This window comes from Lepisma saccharinum, chromosome 8 (assembly GCF_977018435.1).
Source record: "Lepisma saccharinum chromosome 8, izLepSacc3.1, whole genome shotgun sequence".
Classification (NCBI taxonomy): domain Eukaryota; kingdom Metazoa; phylum Arthropoda; class Insecta; order Zygentoma; family Lepismatidae; genus Lepisma; species Lepisma saccharinum.
This window is the reverse complement of record NC_139236.1, coordinates 49307473-49327132: the sequence shown is the minus strand read 5'-3', so window position 1 is coordinate 49327132 and position 19660 is coordinate 49307473. Positions and strand designations below refer to the sequence as shown.

Genomic DNA, 19660 nt, shown 5'->3' with positions numbered 1-19660 from the left:
TGTGACAATCAAATCCTGTAATAACCGCGCTACTCCATAGCAATGTGTTGCCTAATTTATGTTGACAAACGAATCTAAATAGCAAATCTTTCATAGCAAATTCGACAGATAGTTTAGCAAAACGCATAATTCAGGATCCTGGTGTGTCATTGTTATTGCAGATGACTACATTAACTTCAAAATTTACATAAGTTTTACAAGAAGACAACATTAACTTTTCATACCAAAAATAATCTAACTTTATTTTCAGAAAAAAGCCACGACAATAAATCTTAGTACAAACAATAAAAGTTGTGCTATGTTGTTAAAATATCTATGAACTATTTTTTAAAATAAGATTCATTTGTACGGCACCTGGCTGCAAATAAAAAACATTTTCCATTAGATTCTCCCAATGTGACTAAGTTTATGTTAACACATATGCGTGTATTAGTGCCCTAAATTCGAACCACAAAGCCATATTTAGTCGAGAGGACTCTGTGTGCGAAATAAAAAAAACAATTATTTAGACTACACAGGTGCGACTGTTATTACTGAGCATTTCTTATGTACTCACTCACGCTTCAATGTATAAAAAGAAATAATTTGTAATGGACAAGTAGTAAGGATGATAGAAAATAATGAGTGGAGCGGCGGAAAGGGGGGGGGGGTGAGTGTTATTTTATGGGGAGCAGTTACATTTAATATATCCCTAAATACCATAAAAATGCATATTTGTGCCAAAAGCAGGGTTATTAAAGGTTCAGGAATTGTAAACAAACTCAATTCCGGTCCGGGGGAGAAAACCAGAAAGTGTAAATGGGTTCTGGACCGTAAATAACCTTTTTGTCGTAGTATTTGAATTCGGTCCTGGAACCTTCTTCTCCAGATCAATTGAAATACGATCCAAGTTCGGTATTGAAATGAATCAATACGCAACTTGGACCGAATTGAAATTATGCGAGAAGGAAAGTTTCCGGTCCATTAAAATTTATGGGTTCCTGACCTTTAACAACCCTGACCAAAAGAGCATTTATTTTTCTGGGGGTAAAGAATGGGCTGATCGATTGAAAGGGCGTTTGCCCCTCCCTCCGGCGTCGCCACTTTGTACAAACAAAGTACCGAGAGTAATGTTCTTTTCAAAGCTCCACTGCACACTTTTATCACATGCCACTGCTTGAATGAAATGCAAATAATAATAATTACGATGCTACACAAACTTCAGGTCTTTCACTAGTTTCTTGATAAAGCTTTATGATATCTTCTACGCTGGTGTAGGTTCCGAATATGAACGCCATGACTCCTATAACGCACACGGCCACGTTCTTCCACAATAACCATCTGTAGCGTCCCAACCCCGTTTCCCAGAATGTAACAGTTTCGATTAGTGCTGGGCAAATTATTCCAAGAATTGAGAAGCAGACTGCGCCTACGAGGGATGTGAAGGGTCCTATTGTTGGAACAGCAACCGCTAGAATCACTGGAATAACAAAAGAACAAAATTAATATATTTTGGCAATATAATTCAGTACTTAATACACACACACACTCCTGTTGAAATGAAGTCACGCTCTTGATCAGTGGCGTGCCCAGGCTTTTCGAAAACGGGATGGGGAGGTATATTCCTTTCCCGGATTCTCTGGAGTAAGAGAACGCGAGCGCGTTCTGTGCGCATGTTGAAGGGTGTGCGCCTCTTCCAATGAACGCGCGGAGGGGAGGGGCATCCACGGGGGGGGGGGGCTCATTCGCGGTCCAGTAGTTCCGTAGTAAACATGTCAGCTCGCAAGTCTAGGGGAACTCTGCATTCAGGAGAGCGCCTCATAGTGTTGAATATGTTCGAGAACAACTTGTTTGAAAAGTTTAAAACACATGGCTTTGTTTTTTTTACAAATGTTTAAAACAAAGTGTTTGAAACATGTTTTTCAGACTTGTTTAAAACACATTTTGATACATGATGTTTCATAGTTTGTGGTTATTTGCATGTTTTTTGAAAATGTATGTTTAAATTTGTTTCAATTTTTTTTCTGTTCTTCGTAGCATCAAAGGCAAATAAACGTGCAATATTATTTGTTATTTGTGTAAAACAATACATTGGCCATTGATAAGAATAAAATAAGAAATTGGCAGCAGAAAGCGTTTTGCTTTACGGCCGTTACACCGCGCAGCACTTCGTTGATTTCATCCCGCACCCTTCCCCACCTAGTCTGGCCCCGCCCACAAGCTTTTCCCCTCTGCGCGTCGCTACTCCAGAGAATCCGGAAAAGCAGTTATACGTATACTCTTTTTAGTAGTCAGTCCCCATTTCGCAACATCTTTCTGCCTTGGGCACGGCACTGCTCTATGGAGTACAGAAGTGTACTAAATTCTGGAATAGTTCAAAGGCAAAAGATACGTTCAGCATAAATTGTGTCTAGGGTTATTTCAGTTCTGTCGAAATTATTGACTCAAGTTAACAAGCAGGCTCTGACGTCTGGAGTCGCAGTCTCTGAGGAGCTTGCGTTGTGTTCTGTCCTCAGTGGCGGATCCAGAAGTTATAGTTACAGTAGAAGAGGTGAGACAAGAAACTCTCCCACCCGTGACCTGGGTCGGAAACGCGGCTAGCGCATGCGCGAACTTCCCCTTATCGTGCACACAGGCAGGGTTGCCGAACGTCATAAATACTGTGTGAGCACGAAGAAACAAAGTGATCGACTTCCTTGTCTTAATTTAAAGTGTGTGTTTGTTTTGTGTGTGATTTTGTGTGCAGTGTACTTGCTATCATGGAAGCTTGCAGTTCAGAGAAATCAAGTAAACTCGGGGGACGGCAAGTAATCCACAGCCAAGGGCGAGAAATTGTATATAATGTATATACATTTATGAAAGACGAGGTGGGAGTTCGTATGCCCGAAAAACAGTTGCAAAGGAGGGTGGCTCGCGCATGTGGTGTTTCTTTCAGCAGTGTGAGAAGAATTGTAATAGAAAGTAAAGCATGCACTACGTTGAAGAAGCACTTTCGTACGCCCCATAAAACACGACCTCGCCGAAAAATCAAGAGTGATATAGACGAGTTCGATAAGTGTGTTGTTAGGCGTGTTGTGCACGAATTTCACATTACGGATGGGGAAAGGCCAACGTTAGAAGGTATCCGAAGGGTTTTTTGAAACAAAGAATAGGGTTCCAAGGCAGTGTCTGGTGTGTGCGCAAGATAATACGTGACCTAGGGTTTAAGTGGAAAAAAGCAGAAAATAATAGACAACTGCTTATAGAAAAGGACGAAATAAGAAGTTTACGTTCATCGTACCTCAAAGCCATAAAAATCTTTCGTCGACAAGGGGGACCCATTGTTTACGTTGACGAGACTTATTTTCACAGCTCGACAACAAAGAAAGAAGCTTGGGTGAATGGAACCGCGGCTGGCGTCAAAGCACCGGTGTCTAAAGGGCAACGTGTAATTGTTGTACATGCTGGCGGCGAAGAGGGTTTTGTTCCAGGTGCACTGTTAACATTCAAATCTGGAAAGTCTTCTGGCGATTACCACCATGATATGAATGCCCAAAAATTTGGCCCGTATGCACTGCCAACCCTGCTTCCATGCGTCCCTCCCCTACGTATGGCTTGGGCGTGAGGTCGCGAGGAGTTTCTTGTCTTGCCAGTGGCGTGCGGTGATAAATCATGCAGGGGAACAGGTCACCTGCACTTGCTCCCCATCGCATGGGTGTCTTAATATAATACAATAGATCAAGTAAAATTCAACCCTTATTGAAATGTCAGAAGGGACAAACATGAGGCACTTTAAAATTATATGACAATAATAATTTTAAAGCAAATGTGATATAATATAAAGAAAACATTAAAAATAAAATTGTTGATGCGCAACAAAGAAAAATTTGATATAAATTTGTGAGTCATCAGAGAAAGAAAATAATATTTTGTCGTGACCTGTTTCATCTCTTTATTCGTAGATTAAGTTGACGTTTTTTCATAGAGTTGAGTATTCTTGTAATTCAAACTTTCTCAATCCAATAATGGCACACAGATGGTTGAGTTTTTCATGACGTTCGCTAGATTAGTCAGGGTGGCTTCTGTAGGACCATAATAAAATTCAAGTATAATTCCCGGTTTTCAAAGCGAACTTTACAAAAATTCAAGCGGATGTTTTCTCTATTTCAAACTAAGGTTTTACAGTCTCTCACCACCCACACACATACACACAAACAAATACTTATATTAACAATATATGGTTTTTTGCGATTCCAATGAATCCAATAATTCTAATTCACTTGGACGGTACATATATATAATTTAAGGCGCGGATTTTACATTTGTCATTTCACATAGCTACTCGGCAGTGGCGTGCCCAAGGGGGGTTGGTAGGGGTTATACCCCCCTTTGGCCCAATATTCCTAAAAAAGGAACGTCAATGTTAGGAAAATATGACAAAATGAGGGCGGACTACCGAGAAAAAGTATAGGTAACTCCTCCCTTACAAAAATCCTGGGCACGCCACTTCTACTCGGGACTATAAATACATCTACAAACACAAGTCACATATGTTACGGGAAATAGTAATCTACGAAAAATTGTTAATTCTATAAGAATTTTAAATTTACCTAATCAACTTCAAGATATTTTATCTTGCAATAATCTTCAGTCTATCAGATGGATTGTTCTTCAAAGAACACTAACAAAGCAAATGGATTGAGAGAATTCTGTTTTATTTTCCACGCAGCTTTATTTACCTTCCTCAATAAAAATAAAACCTAAACTGTGAAAAACTTGTTTCAGGTCATTAATAAATATGTATAAATTCAATGGAATTGGGATTTTAAAAAGTTGCAATTTTTCATGTCTACAGAGAAAATTTCAAGCAGAATTCACGCACAATTCCCGGAGCCAATAATTCACGCATAATTCCCGGAATTCAAGAAATTCCCGGTGAGTAGCCACCCTGTTAGTAGAAGTTGTTAATGTGACAAAACCCGACATGTTCCAGACTCCCTTCTCAGTATTAAACAAGGACAACAATATAATTTGCCACTGGTAGAATATCCAGTTAATAATTTACAGAGTTGTAGTAACTCGTTTGAAAATGCTCTGTGTATGATTTCGTTTTAGTTTTAAATTCAGTTAGAATATGTGTTGGTTTGTTGTATTTTCTGCAAAGTTGAATGAACTAAAGGCTTTCGTCCTCAGCCGGTCGATCATACAACACTCGCAACATTCGCTTCTTGTCCTGCCACTGCATGCCTTGAAACTTTGGTCTTGGGGTTGGTGGAACAGGTGGATGTGAGCTGTTCCCTCGGAAGCTATTTCCCAGCGTTTAGCCAAGGCATTTAGCAGACGCTTAGACTGTAGAAGATTTTTCCAGTTCGTTATGAATGTCAGACGCAAGTTCTCAACGAGATTAGGAAGTTATAGACTTTCTACACTCAAATGTATCATTTATGACGCGATTAAACTTCAGCACATAGCAAAAACTGGAAGAAAAGCGAATCCGCAATTTCAGCTTCCGTGGTGCCGTGGGGATCGTTTAACTTCGCACGTGGTCGGAAATACTCGGCTTCAGACAGTAGAGGGCATGATACTAAGAGACCATGGTAGAGCATGGGGTGAGAACCATGATCTACCCCCAGTAGATGACGTCAACAAACGTCCAGCCACGGTGAAAGATTTTCTTCAGTGTTACTTTTGGAAACGTTGATTTCGAGAGAAAAGTGTTCTTATTATGTTAATATAAATAATTTAAATAGCCCAAAAGCGCAGTAAGTAGGAGGGAACAGCCTGTTCCCTCTGTTCCATGGAGGGACCGCCACTGTGTCTTGCCTATTCTACTGTAGAAGGTGCGATTTTCAGTCGGGTACCTTACATCACCGAGAATCAATTCTAATGGTTTTGGAAAAATAGGGGTTCAGAGCTGGAATAGATTATTATTGTATTCCTTTATCATAATTCCCCCCATTGCTACGGTAAACTGAACGATGAAACGTGAGGAGTAAAGTGAATAAGGAAATAAAACAAAAACCTATTGTCCCAAGAGTTCTCGGGCTTCATTCCCTTTGGAGGCATGTTGCACAGTTGCACAAATTTAAACTGTAGGTCCAGTTCCGAATATCACGACCATAAAATGGACTCAAATAAAAATTTGAAAAATATTCTCGAGGATGTTATACAAAGGATAAAACACGTGAGTCCTCAAGAATATTAGGCATGATAATACATCCAAAAACCTGGCAGCTGGGAGGGGCGATCGTCCCTATCGGCCTCCCGTGCCTTGCGTGTGATTGCCATTTCCTCTTATCACATCCATCCTCATCTTCGCAATTAGCCAAAAGTGGCAGAAAAGCGAAGTAAAATAATCAATCAAAGCGTGAAGCACAGGGGTCACGAAGTCCATATTGCTGTATTAGCTAGAAGAACAGCAGTGCACCTGCCAACAATATTGGAAACGAAACTTCAGAATAATTGCTAAATAACCAGCCAGTCTCCTCATAGTATTTACAAGCAGCCCGTTGTATAGTCTTACCTAGCTCAATAGTCAAACGCCAACAAGTGTGTCCAGTTTCCCGTGTATTTCTTATGAAAGCAACCTCATAGGCAATGGGGAACTCGCCCCTCTCTCCCCAAAGTTTGGCCACAAGTTACGCTACCGCCCTTCCTTCCTTAACGTTTTCATCAGTTATTAGAAGCTACATTTTCACATAATCTGGTCTGACGTTATTTTCTTCGACCTTTGTCCTTTCTGTTCACACGTTCCTAGAATAAGTGCCCGTATAAAAGTTTAGCTTCCGTCAGATACCAGGCTGCTTATATATCCCTTGTATTACAATTTCAGTAAAATATGTCCATTCGCAAATGGATTCAAGTTGCTAAAAAACCTGAATGTGCTTCAGCATGTAGTACGCTATTCCGCCAATAGATGTCACGCGTTTCCAATGTCACCTATCGGAGGAAGTAGGAACTACTTGAACGTGTGCGTTTAGGAATGGGTCGGCAGAGTGAAGAATCGACGCATCAGAATATTTTTGTATTTTGTTCATTTTTACTACGCACTGATTGGAAAAAGTGAGGGGTTAGAAATTGCCCACTTCGTCTCATTCTTGTCCTTAGTTCTGAATTTTTCGGTTACTTAGAAGCGCACAAAGTCTCTAACATGAATGTATGTCACAGTCTAAAGTACTAAATGTGAATGTGCATCCAGATAAAACTCGATACCAAGAACAGTCGTGAAAAAAAAATACTTTTTCCTATTATTTGATTCTTCATCTGGTTCATCGATTCACCATTTCATCCTCATCGTCGCGATTAACCTAAAGATATCAAAGAAGCGAGCGACGTGAAACTAAGTAATAGATATAAAATGGGAACACGCACTGAAAATTATGCACAGAAAGAAAATAAAGGACAAGAAGACAAAAAACTGAAGAGGAAGTGAAACAAATAAGAAACGAGATAAAATATAGTTAAAATTGTGAAAATAACAGTGGAAAAGTGAGAAGCAGAAACAATAAGGGAGGTACAGAGACAGCGGAAAGAAATAAAGTGAGAAAATTAAAAAAAAGACTGCGATAAAAGCGGAAGGAAGATACATTTTCATAAGATTCCAGTAGAAATAAAGGACGTGTGACTCTATAGCGGTAGAAAAACCGTCTTATGGTGCAATGATATGAGTTTGAATCAACTTCATGTTCAGACAAGCTAATCAGGACTGGACCTACAGTTTAAAGCGCAATCGAAACCACCCCACACGGGATTCAACCCAAGGATTCTTTGTTCTAAGGCGACAGTGTTATCATCACAACATCGGTGGAGACCCAAGAATGTTACACAAGGAGAGATGCATATGGTTCGAGTCGCTTCCATTGCCTGTAGTGTTTACAAACAAGAGAGAGCTCACAGCCACAAGAGCTGGATTCTCATACAATTGACACTCTTACACTGACAAAATGATGTCTGTTTATTATTACCCTCGTACAATGGCTGTGCCACACATTCTGGAGTGGGTCACATTTTCAAAGAACGTATCTATACGCTATAATTTTATTCTCATCACAAAAAATTACCTATTACATTTTAAGAAGGTGGGCTAGCCTTGTTTTAAATGGCTGTAGCCCACTCTGTCCCCCAACTGGAGTCACCTGATATCTTTGAAACAAATCACTGCAGAGTTTATTAGATTTCTCATATTGCCCACTATCATATTTTACTATCTTCAGTAACCAGAATAACTTATCTATAATAAGGAAGGATTGATATGAGACACTTGACAATACCGATAAGGTACTTATATAAAGTTTACGGACACCGATAACCTACTGTATATTCTACCGATCCGACATTAAACTACAAATGAATCACGAACAACCTAAAGAGAAACTGCACACTTAGACATTTACCTTACAAAACCACCATACATCATTTGTACCTTTATATTAATAAAAAACAACAAAAATGGAAGAATTTTGCAATAAGTTTCAGACCATTTACTGATCGCTAAAATAATTGGTAATTGAGGAGTAGGGGATGATCTTTTAAAAGCTACCCGAAATTCAACCTCATTTCCACGTAGTGCAAGTTTCGCCCAAGTTATGCCTATGCTCAACCAGTATAATTCTCTGTGGGATTTGTATCGGTGTGTGTGTTTGCGATTGTCCTTTCATCAATTCACCTCATCCACATCTTCGCCATTAGCCAAAAAAGACGAAAAAACAAAGCAAAATAAAGAATAAAAAACATAAGCAATTTTACACATACGCTAATGTGTCTATATCGCCCAAATTACAATCCTAATAAATAGAACTATATCGTTAGGAATATACATAGTAATACATTTAGTATTATTGAAAATTAGTTGTGAAAATACCTGTAGCAGTGACCAATGAAGATCTGACAATTAATTCCATTAAAACTGTGGAATTCTTTTGTTTCACAATGTTCCATATAATTTCATTGCAGACATAGAATTGTAGTCCATAGGTAAAAAACACTGCCAGAGCAATCAAAATTTTGACAGATTGAGCCAACCTAAAAGAAAACAAAGAATAATTAATAACAAAATGATAAAAGTTTTAAAATTTCAAATTGTGAAATCAGTGTTCTCATCTGTTATATTCTAAATTTCACTGCATCATACTTTATTCCTGTTGCAACCTGCACTTGAAGAGAACAAAAACTTGTTACAAGTAAACATGGGAATGTATTTTAAAAGCTTAATCAGCAAACTATTTAAATGTTCTAAATTGCGTACATTCTAAGATTTGTTCATGTGCTCTGCTAAACATGCAAACTTATATATAACTTCCATAGATTGTGTATTTTAATATATTTTATAGACAATTATACACATGCAAATTTTACATGATTAATGACGAAAATATAACACGCGTAGGAAAGCAAATGAATCATAGCAAGTAGTAAGAAATATTGGAATATATGTACTATTCTGTCCTATAATATAAATCTTTAAATATCTGTAGCACTACATACCGTTTGTCTTAACAACTGACAATCCTATGTTGAGGCATGGAATGAACTTAAAAACTATAAGTCCAATTATTTTTTGTATGCATTAAAATTGATAAAACTTTTAACTGTTTTTAGTCTGTTTTATGCACACAGAGGCAACCATGACTTAACACTTTATAAAAACTGTGTGTGAACATTGGCTCAGAATTTCTCAAAAGTTGAAGGCAATATATAATATAGTTTAAAATTCCGTATTTTGCCATAATGTTTATAATTTTCTGAATATTAGTAACAATGATTCTTTATTATAATGCAATTTATCCAGTGCAATGTTAATTGGACATGATCTATTAGTGCTTCTACTTACACTATTCTAACACCACATTTCGAGAGAACAGAAGACAATGGATAAAGTACAATTAACATTGCATTGCTCTGTTCATTTCAATCAGCTTAAAATAATTGAATTTTCCATAAGCACTCAATTCGGGTGATGGGGCTTCGAAAGTCATTTTCCTTGATAGAAGTCAATAGTATAGTAATGATAATACGCTGTAATGAGATGTCTTCAGAGTTATTTCAGGCAAAACTATTTTTTATATTACTTTCATTATCTTGAGATATGGTATCGTCTCATTTCTGAGGTGTAGCTATATTGTTCTCGTTTCTATTTATATACATCCATCTTATTCTCGTCTCGTCTAGAATTATGTAGTAAGCAACATATACAGGGTGCTGAACACTTTGACAGCATGTAGTGATCATCAAGGCCAACATCTTTTATTAATAACTTTTTTTGTTAGATGATGCGCTCCGACGCTACGAACCCTTAGCCCCAACCAAGGTTGTTAAAGGTCCAGGAACCCATAAATTCTAATGGATTCTATTGGGTTCCACAATAGGACCGAAACAGTTTTTCTTTCATTTTCAATACGGAACTTGGACCGGATTTAAATTGATCCAGAAAAACGTTTCCTGGATCGAAATGAAATACTTTACAGATAAAAAGGTTCTTTCCGGTCCAGAACCCATTTACGCTTGCTGATTTTCTTTCCTGGACCGGAATTGAATTTATTTAGAACTCCTGGACACTTAACAACCCTGGCCTCAACAACAGTAATTTTATCCTGAATGTGCGCAAGAGCACTGCACAAACCCACAATTTGTCACCAATGAATTAGCTTTACAATGACATAAACAAAATACATATGACTTATATATACATAATCAGATAGATAATATCCTTCGTACGTCTGAATAAGTTGCATAGCAGACCAGTTTTGGTTTTGGGTAAATTTAAAAAAATACATTGTAGCATATGGAGTCTCGATTTCCAACACGCCGTCTCGGTATCACCAATAATTATCTTCATTATCATTGTTATTTCTACAACTTTATGAAACTAATTTTTACCAGTATATTGAAATTGATACTTACACTTCATCATTTGGAAGATTCAGCGTGATGCTCCCCATAGTGTTGTCGCCATATTTGAGATATCCAAAGAAACCTAACACAGCGTAAACGACAGCAACGAAAGTCATTCCTACGTTAAGTACTCCTCGCCAACCAAGAAAGTGACGAGGTGTCTTCATATTATTTTCAAGAGGCATAACCTGTAATGAAAAGACAATACGTCAGATGATTATAATTTGAAACAGCACAGTAAACAAGCAAACTGTCAATTGATTCTGTATATTGTTTTCGTACTTGATAATAGATGTCACTAGAATTCGCAGACTGAAATTAAAATTGCTTCTTTTTAAAGATTTTGTCTCAACCTGAAGTTATTATAAAATTTATTGTTACAACAGTTAATATCTTGGATTCGATCCTTTATAAATGAATACACGATTATATGTAAGAATTTGAAGATTAATTATTTACATATACGCTGATATTAATTTACACAAATTGTTTATATATTGTAGAAACATCGCCGCTTAATAAAAATTATATCATTATTATAAATTGGAGATCACAGATGCAAAATGTGCATTGTAGTCATGTATGTATAATATACTGTACATGACTATGTATACATGATATCTGACAGCAGGTATGAGGTCAGAATCTTAGGTAGTGGATAAATAACTACTTTCTCATGGGATGAGTGTGTGTGGGGAGTGGGGGTAAGATTGTCTTCTCTGGAACAGTCTTCTTTCATGTACCGAATCGTAACATTGCAGGAGAAGTGATATGGACGAATCATTGGCATCTGTTTATCAGAACCTCCCCGTTGACGTATTGAATTGAATTGAATTGAAAAGTCTTTTTATTTACTACAGAGCGAGATTCAGCCTTGGGCTGCTCTACCACCTAACTCTGGTGAATAAAAGTTACAATACATACATTTATAATACTGAATAATACTGAAATCAAATAACATAACATGAATGAATATGACATAAATGAAAAATAATAAAATTATAAGAGAATACAATGACAGATACATTAACACACACACACACACACATACACACGTGTACATACGCAATTTCCAGATCGATACTAAAATAGCATGCACACAGGTTGAAATATTCTTTGTGTCAGATAAGTGTTTGCAAAATATATGGTTTTACTTTACTTGATTCCTGTTGCTTAGCCGTACGAGCTAATGCTCAATTTTTGTCTTTGCAATAAAAATAATACGACTTGTTCTTTGAAGTTTTTGGGTGTTGTAGCAAAAGAAACATAATCGGGGAGAGCATTCCAAACCTTTGCAGACCAGAGGGAGAATGAGCCTTCGAAACTGACAGCAGAGTGGCGGGGAATGTCGATTTTTCGCCGACCTCTAGTATTGTATGGATGTATGGAATTTCTAAATGCCAGTTTCTCGTGGAGATAGCTAGGTGTTTGCAATTTTAATACTTTATATATTGTAGAACACTGATGCAGGAGGCGTCGCCTAGACATGTTAAGGATTTTGTATGTATTGAGCAAGGGTAGGATGTGCTGATTTCTCCTGATCGAGAGAACGTAACGAATGCAAGAATTCTGTATTTTTTGTATTCTGTTCGATATTTTACGTTGTAAATTCGTGCCGTACACCACATCCCAGTAATCGAAAATAGGATATATTAGAGTTTCGATGAGATATAATTTCGTTTCTCTAGTGAAAAAGTCTCTCCTCCTGTAGAGTGATCTCATTATTGTTAGCGCTTTTGTGCATTGCGCTGAGATATGTCCTGCCCAGGAAAATTTGGGATCAAAAGTAAGGCCTAGATTTTTAACGGTTGGTGCATAAATTATGTTTTGGTTTTTAATTTTGATGTTAATCGTATCATAATTTACTTTTTCAAGATAATAGCTAGAGCCTAAAATTGTGTATACGCATTTATTCTGGTTAATTGCGAGCCCATTTGCAGTGAGCCAATTGTTAAGGGTATGTAGATCATTGTTTAGATTATCTATCTTGTTTAACAAATCTGATGGTGATGACGATATCATCAACTGCGTATCATCCGCGTAACAATATATTACAATGGCTGATGGTCTTTGATATATCAGCGACGTATAAGGTGTATAAAAGGGGGGCCAGAATGGAACCTTGCGGGACTCCTCCATTTAATGTTATCGGTGATGATCCGGTGTCGGCAGGGTAAAAAACCCTTTGTCTTCTTTCGTTTAGATATGATTGGAACCAGTTTATTACAGGCTTCGAAAAACTGTAGTATTTCATTTTTGCTAGGAGAAGGTTATGATTGACAAGATCGAAAGCTTTAGAAAGGTCTAATAATACTAGTATAGTTAGTTTTTTTATCGTTAATCGAACGTAAAATATTGTCCGTGACAGATAATAATGCCATGGTTGTACTATGAGAAGTACGGAAACCTGATTGAGAATCAGGTAAGATATTATATTTTGCAATGTACTCTTTTAGTTGTATAGATATTATCTTTTCTGTGACTTTTGAAAATATTGATAGAATGCTGATTGGTCTTAAATCGCTTAGAGAGGTTAACGCCTGCTTTTTGGGGAGCGGAATAACTCGAGCTTCTTTCCATGCATTTGGAAATTGGCTGGTTTTCAGAGAAAAATTTATGGTATGCGTGAGTGCCGTAAGTATAAAGGGAAGGGCCAGTTTAAGCATTTTGCACGTAATGTTGTCCGCTCCTGCAGCATTTGATCGAATACTGTACACTGCCTTTTCGACCTCAGAATCTTGAACCTGGCGAAAGGATAATTCTTTTGCATCGTTTTGAAAGCAGTTCTCTAAGAAATACTTGCACTCCTTTGCAATAATGGCGTTGTCTCGAAGAACACTGTCGTAGACATTTGCAAAATGTTTATTAATTTCAGAGGGACTGCTCAGGTGAGGCGGAAGTTCTCCCGCGTTCCGTTTGCTACCGATACCAATTGTTTTTAGGCTATTCCACACATTCTTTGAATTTCTCTTATTGTTATTTACAATAAAAGAAAAATAAGCTTTTTTCTCTTGCCTCATAACAGAAGTGGTAAAATTTCTTAATCTTTTATATTCGTCCCAATGTAAAATTAATTTGCTTCGCTTGTATTTACGCAGCGCACCATCCCTCAGTTTCATGAGCAGCTTAAGATTATCCGTTAGCCACGGCGCTGGCTCTTTCGTCACCCTAACCGTTCGTAATGGGGCGTGAGCGTTAAACAAGGCGACGAGATTTTTCTCAAGAAATTCTATTTTAGAATCGATGTTTCCAAGTTTAAACGTTTCATTCCAATTGATGTTTACAGCATCTAGACAAAAATTTTCATATTCAATAGTAACGTTGTCGCTTTCTAATCAAGGGATCCCTGGTTCGATTCTCTGTGAGAGGCACATAGTGGTACGGATCTCCTTTAAAATGTAGGTTCAGTCCCTATTAGCATGTCTATGCCTTAAGTGGAATTGGAACAAACGAACATCGCAACATCTGTATCGCAAGGTAATCTTTTGTCCGGTTACAATTGTAAAATTTTCTCCCTGCATAAAGAAAACATAACGAACTCAGAGTGTGGTTGTTGACGAGTCTTTTATGGGGAGGCACAATGTAGTTTGGGGCTAAACCTCCCCCTCCTCCACCTAAAGCCATGTCTGGCTGTTGCGGCCATTTCTGGCTGGCTAAAATTCTGAAAAATTATATTTTGAGTTGTGGGAAATAAGAAATGCTCTTAAAGAATAGAAATAACCATGTGTAACGTGAATTAGGATATTTATAACACTGGCGTGAATCTAAGTGATTTTTTTAAAAACAAGATGTCACTGTGTTTACTGAATAATTTTAGACGTAAATGGGTTCATCATTTATAAAGTATTATACTGCAATTCAGTTGAGAGAATTTAAAAATGGATTCTTTAAGCGTGGACAACAAAAGAATGACAACCAGTGGCCTACTTGGGGTTTAGATGGCGACGGTTATATACCTCTTCTCTTTGGTTTAAATTAAATATGTATAAAGTCAGATACATGTTAACATTACAACATCGTACTGTTAAGTAAAGAAAAAAGTATATTCCGATCCGGAAATTATTGGGTACCCTACTTGTAAGAGCTTGAGACAGCGACATGCCGGCTTCCGTGGCGGAGTGGTTAGCGCAGATCGCTAGAACGCCCGGGGTCTCGGGTTCGAATCCCGGACGGCGCATGGATGTTCTTTGTGAGTGTACATTGATCAATTTCATCATATCATCTCCCACCGCGATTAACCAAAAGTGACAGAAATGCAAAGCACAATTAACAAATTAAATCAATAAATTGAGACAGCGATATGAAAAATGCGAGGTTTGTGGTGGGTATATTAACCCTTCTCAAATTTCTGAGAGCGACTTTGCTGACACTTACAAACATTTTTTTGTTCTTAACTACTTCATCAAGAGAACCACACATTTATGACTACAGCTAAAGCTGATATCTACGCTAGTGTCGAAAATTAAAGCAACAAATAGAAATCCTTTCCTCGTGTGATTTCTCTGTTGATAAATTTGTCAAGTTTAACCTGTTGGTATCGTGATTTTTTTGTTGATAAATCCTGGCAGGGGTGCCCACAGGGGGCTTTTATGGCGCAGGTTGCGCCATCGAGATTTTTTAGTGGGCGATTTTTCTCTTTCAAATAATATAAAATCCAACATTTACATCTTTTCCAAAATATATGTAAAAATTTTACACCTTAAATCACCATATTTAATCCATTGGATGAAGAAATGAAAGTGTTTAGGGCATTATCGAAAGGGGGGGGGGGTGTATCGAACTCCTATATATTAGGCTTTAATTGACACGTGGGTTCTGAGGGGGATTCTGAATTAAACTTTGGGGGGGGGTCAGTATTCAACTCTAGGTCTTAGATTATGGCGAGTACTTTAGTTAGAGGGGGATTGAGCATTAAATTGAAGGGGGGTATCCAATTCTTGTGTATTACTATTGTCTTAGACTGTTGCGGAAATTCTGATGTGGAGACTGAGAATTAATTTTTTGGAGGAGGCAATATCTACTCTTCAATATTAACAGTAAGTCTAAAATTGCCATGGAAATTTTGGTGGTAGGATTAAGTATTAAATTTTAAAGGGGGAGATAGAAAACTCTTGATAAAGTGTTAAATCTTAGATTGTCAAGGGATTTCTGTAGTGGAGAGAGAGTTCGAACATTACATTTTGGAGACTGTATTTAGCGATAAGGCATCCACACGTTTTCGACCCCGAACGTGCCAAAGGAAAAGCTGGAAAAGGAAAAGACTAAATATCTCGGGATCTTAAGAAAGTATTGACACCCCATTAAATTAATATTCTTCAATGTTAAGGGTACTGATTGATTTATTGATTTTGTGTTTTAAGTCCACTTTATGCACTCTAAGGTTAATCGGGACTGAACCTACAGTTTAAAGTGGAATCCACGCGATATTCTCGATTATGATGAACGATTTTAGGGGTGGTCTTGAGTGATGGCACCCCTGTTTAGGGTGGAGGGGCAAATTAATTATAATGTTGAGTAAAGCTAAGAAAAATGTTACTTTCGGTAGACACGCTGTCGTAATTAAAAATTTTGTGGGTATTACGATATGGTTTAAGGGCGCGAATGATATGATTTGGGGGAAACGCATGACATGATTTTGAGGGGGATGCGCCATTTACCTTGGTGGGGTTGGGCACCCCTGAATCCTTGCACATTAAGGTTAGTTTATTTTCTATCTTAAACCAGTTGTCTATGACATCATAAATAATTACTATCACCTGATCGTATTATGTGGTCAAATGGACACACGGGAAAACATTTCCGTTTATTGCTTTAATTTAGGACATTAGTATAGATCAGGGCTGCCCTAACTTTTTCCTACGCAAGGCCAGTAAATATTTGAGCGATTCGCCGCGGGCCAAACTACATTACATTTACGCTAAAGATAATGCCTTAAAAATGAATTTATGACAGTAGACCTTCTTCGCGGGGCAGTTAGGGGTCCCTGGGTCGAATCCAGGCCTGGAATTGGTTGATCTTTGTGAGTGGCTCTTCATCAATTCCTTCATATCATCATTCTGACGTATTGGAAACGCCGTCGCCTTGTGATCAAGGACTTCTGGGTTCGATACCCGGTGCAGGCATACTTGAGACTGTAGGCCCAGTCCCGATTGGCTTTTCTGTCCATAACGTGGACTTAAAATCAATCAATCAATATCACTCATCCTCATCGTCGCGATTAGGCAAAGTTGGCAGAAAAGCGACGTAAAATTACCAAATCAATCAGTCAATGACGTAAAGAGATTTAAAAGTACTAAGAATAAGTAGAATAGGCCGTGGCGGGCCGTAGGTTGAGCGGCCCAGGTGACTTCGTGTTGAAGCAGAACCCATGTGATCTCGTTTCCCACGAGATTTTTATTAAATTTGTAAATTTATACTTCGATCTAGAAGCTTCATAATTTAAGACATGAGACCGAGCAAAAATTTTATCAAAAATCTAAAAAGTGTGCGGGCGCGGGGAATCTGGGAGTCACATGGTGTTTTTTTTTTCACTGTGTGCATGAATATACATATTCCACATCCCGAGTCTGTGAAAATACCAAACTTATTGCTTCAAGTTACTGACTTATTTTCCGTTCTCTCTCCCCCTTGCAGTTGTCTTGAGGGGGAGGGGTATTGGCCGTCAACTATGGTGGATTGAGCTGTATCTCAAACAGCGCCCCCACAACTTGCCGCTAACCAGTGGCGCCCCGTGGTTGGGATGCGTATGATTTAGTTTTTCAGTACACTTCATGCACAGATCGGCTAATCGGGACCGGACCTACAGTTTAAAGTGGGGTCCGAACCACTATGTACCTTCACTGGGTATCGAATCAGGGACCGACCACATTTCGCATTTGTAGTTGCTCTTGTTTTATGTCGGGTTTGTGTTTTTTTGTGACGTTACAGCGTATTTTTTTATTTTCGTTGTTTTTATGTAGCTTTTCTACTACTTCTGGGTAGTCGCGACGATGAGGATGAATGATGATTCGATGAAATTGATGGAGGCACACTCACAAAGAGCGCCCAGGTCGGGATTCGAACCAGGTATCTACGGAAATCGATCATTTAAGGCGACGCTCAACCACGAATCGGCTGAAGAAAGACTACAAGAAATGCAACACTGATTTAGTAACACTGACAAAGGGGAATATAAAAATAGAATATAGCAGCCAGAAAAATTTCCTTCTCTGGGTCATGCGATACTGTACCACAAAAGACAAGCCACAATATGCAAGTGTTTGTTTATCCACAAATTATCAGGAAAAAGGGTGTAAAGGTATTTTAGGGACTAGCAGAACATTTTGGGGGGTTTGCATACATGAAAATAACAATTCTGCACAATGACCGTAAAGGGGGCTGTGTGTGGTTTTTATGACTAAGTCCTATATTTGGTTCTCCTTTGAACACCCCCTTTTTTGAGAGGGTCAGATCAAATGAATGAGGGGTTATGACCCCACCAATTCCCAATCTGGTCATGCTATTGAGAGAGAATTTTCCAAGGGGGAGGGGAGTTGAAATCGAATTTGTTTCCGTACGTGGAATGGATCGACGTCATGTTTACGTGTCATGAGAAGAAAGAAATGTTTTAAAGGAGATAATGAGATAAAAAGACCAGAAATAAACGGTAGAGAGTGAGAGAAAGGAAAATGAAGAAGATAAAAAGTGAGTGACAGAAATAGAAAGAAAGGTAAATAAGAGAGAGAAGAAAATGAGGCGGAAAATACAGAGAAAGGAAAAGGAATGAAGGAAGCAAGAAATAGAGAGAAAGATTAATAAGAAAGATAAATGAGAGAATGAAAGAAAGAGGGAGAGTTAAATGGCAGAAAACTGAAAAGAAACAGAAAGGAAGAGGAATAAAGGAAGCGATAAATAGAGAAAGGAAAATGAAGAGAAATATAGAAGTAAGAGACAGAGATAAATAAGAAAGAGAAATGAAGGAGGGTGAATAGAAAGAGGGAGAATAAAGAAGCAGAAAACGGAAAAGAAACACAGGGAAAGGAAGAGGAATAAAAATAAAACAGAAATAGAGAGCGGGAAAGAAAAGAGGAGAAAATTACGAAGTGAGCAGTGACGTTCCCAAGGGGGGTTTGGTGGGGGTTATAACCCCCCTTTGACTCAATACTAATAAAAAAATAATATCAATGGTAGGAAAAGATGGCGAAACGAGGGGCTGACTACCAGAAAAAGTGTACATAACCCCTCCCTTTCCAAAATCCTGGGCACGCCACTGGAAGTGAGAGAGAGAGATAAAGATAAATAAGCAGAAATGAGGGAAGAGAGAGAGAGAATTAAGAAGAGAAAGAGTCAAAATGGAGAGTAAATATAGAAAGAGAAGAGAGGATGGAAGCATGAACATAGATATACTAAGACGGAGCAACAAAAAAGGACTACAGAAAACAACAGTAGGTTGCAGGGGGAAATACATACACAATTTTTTGTATAGAGGGGGAGGGTCACTGACACCCCTGATGCGTTCTGACAGCACATATGTTCTTACACCAGCTTTACTTACTTAAACAGATTCAATCGGCTGCACTTTCACTGAATTGGGAGCGTAAAAATTCTGTTTATGATCCTCAGACAGCATGATGTCGGGGATATCTTCTTTAGTGTACGCTATGAGGCTTCGATCTGAATAGTTCACACGGCAAGTATTATGTAGTGGACAGGAACTGTTGAAGCAACAAATGACGATCACAACGGCAAGAAACAAGCAGGTACATATGACAGCGATGGCAACGAATTGAATCACATGGTCTTCACTCTCCACTATGACAGGTGGGCAGCAGGC

The 19660-nt window shown here is 38.2% G+C and overlaps 1 protein-coding gene across 3 annotated transcripts in view; it reads right to left on the bottom strand.

Moving 5' to 3' along the window:
* Positions 1 to 210: 210 nt before the first annotated feature.
* LOC145990988 (proton-coupled amino acid transporter-like protein pathetic) overlaps positions 211 to 19660 on the bottom strand; it is a 106276-nt gene continuing 86826 nt past the window's right edge. For all 3 annotated transcript variants that reach the window (XM_083126619.1, XM_083126617.1, XM_083126618.1), the window contains exons 8-10: positions 10858 to 11036; positions 8819 to 8979; positions 211 to 1459 (exon numbers count right to left, since the gene is read on the bottom strand). In XM_083126619.1, the coding sequence (XP_082982745.1) occupies positions 1182 to 1459; positions 8819 to 8979; positions 10858 to 11036 (618 nt within the window). In that variant the 3' untranslated portion in view covers positions 211 to 1181. The remainder of the gene's footprint in view (positions 1460 to 8818; positions 8980 to 10857; positions 11037 to 19660) is intronic.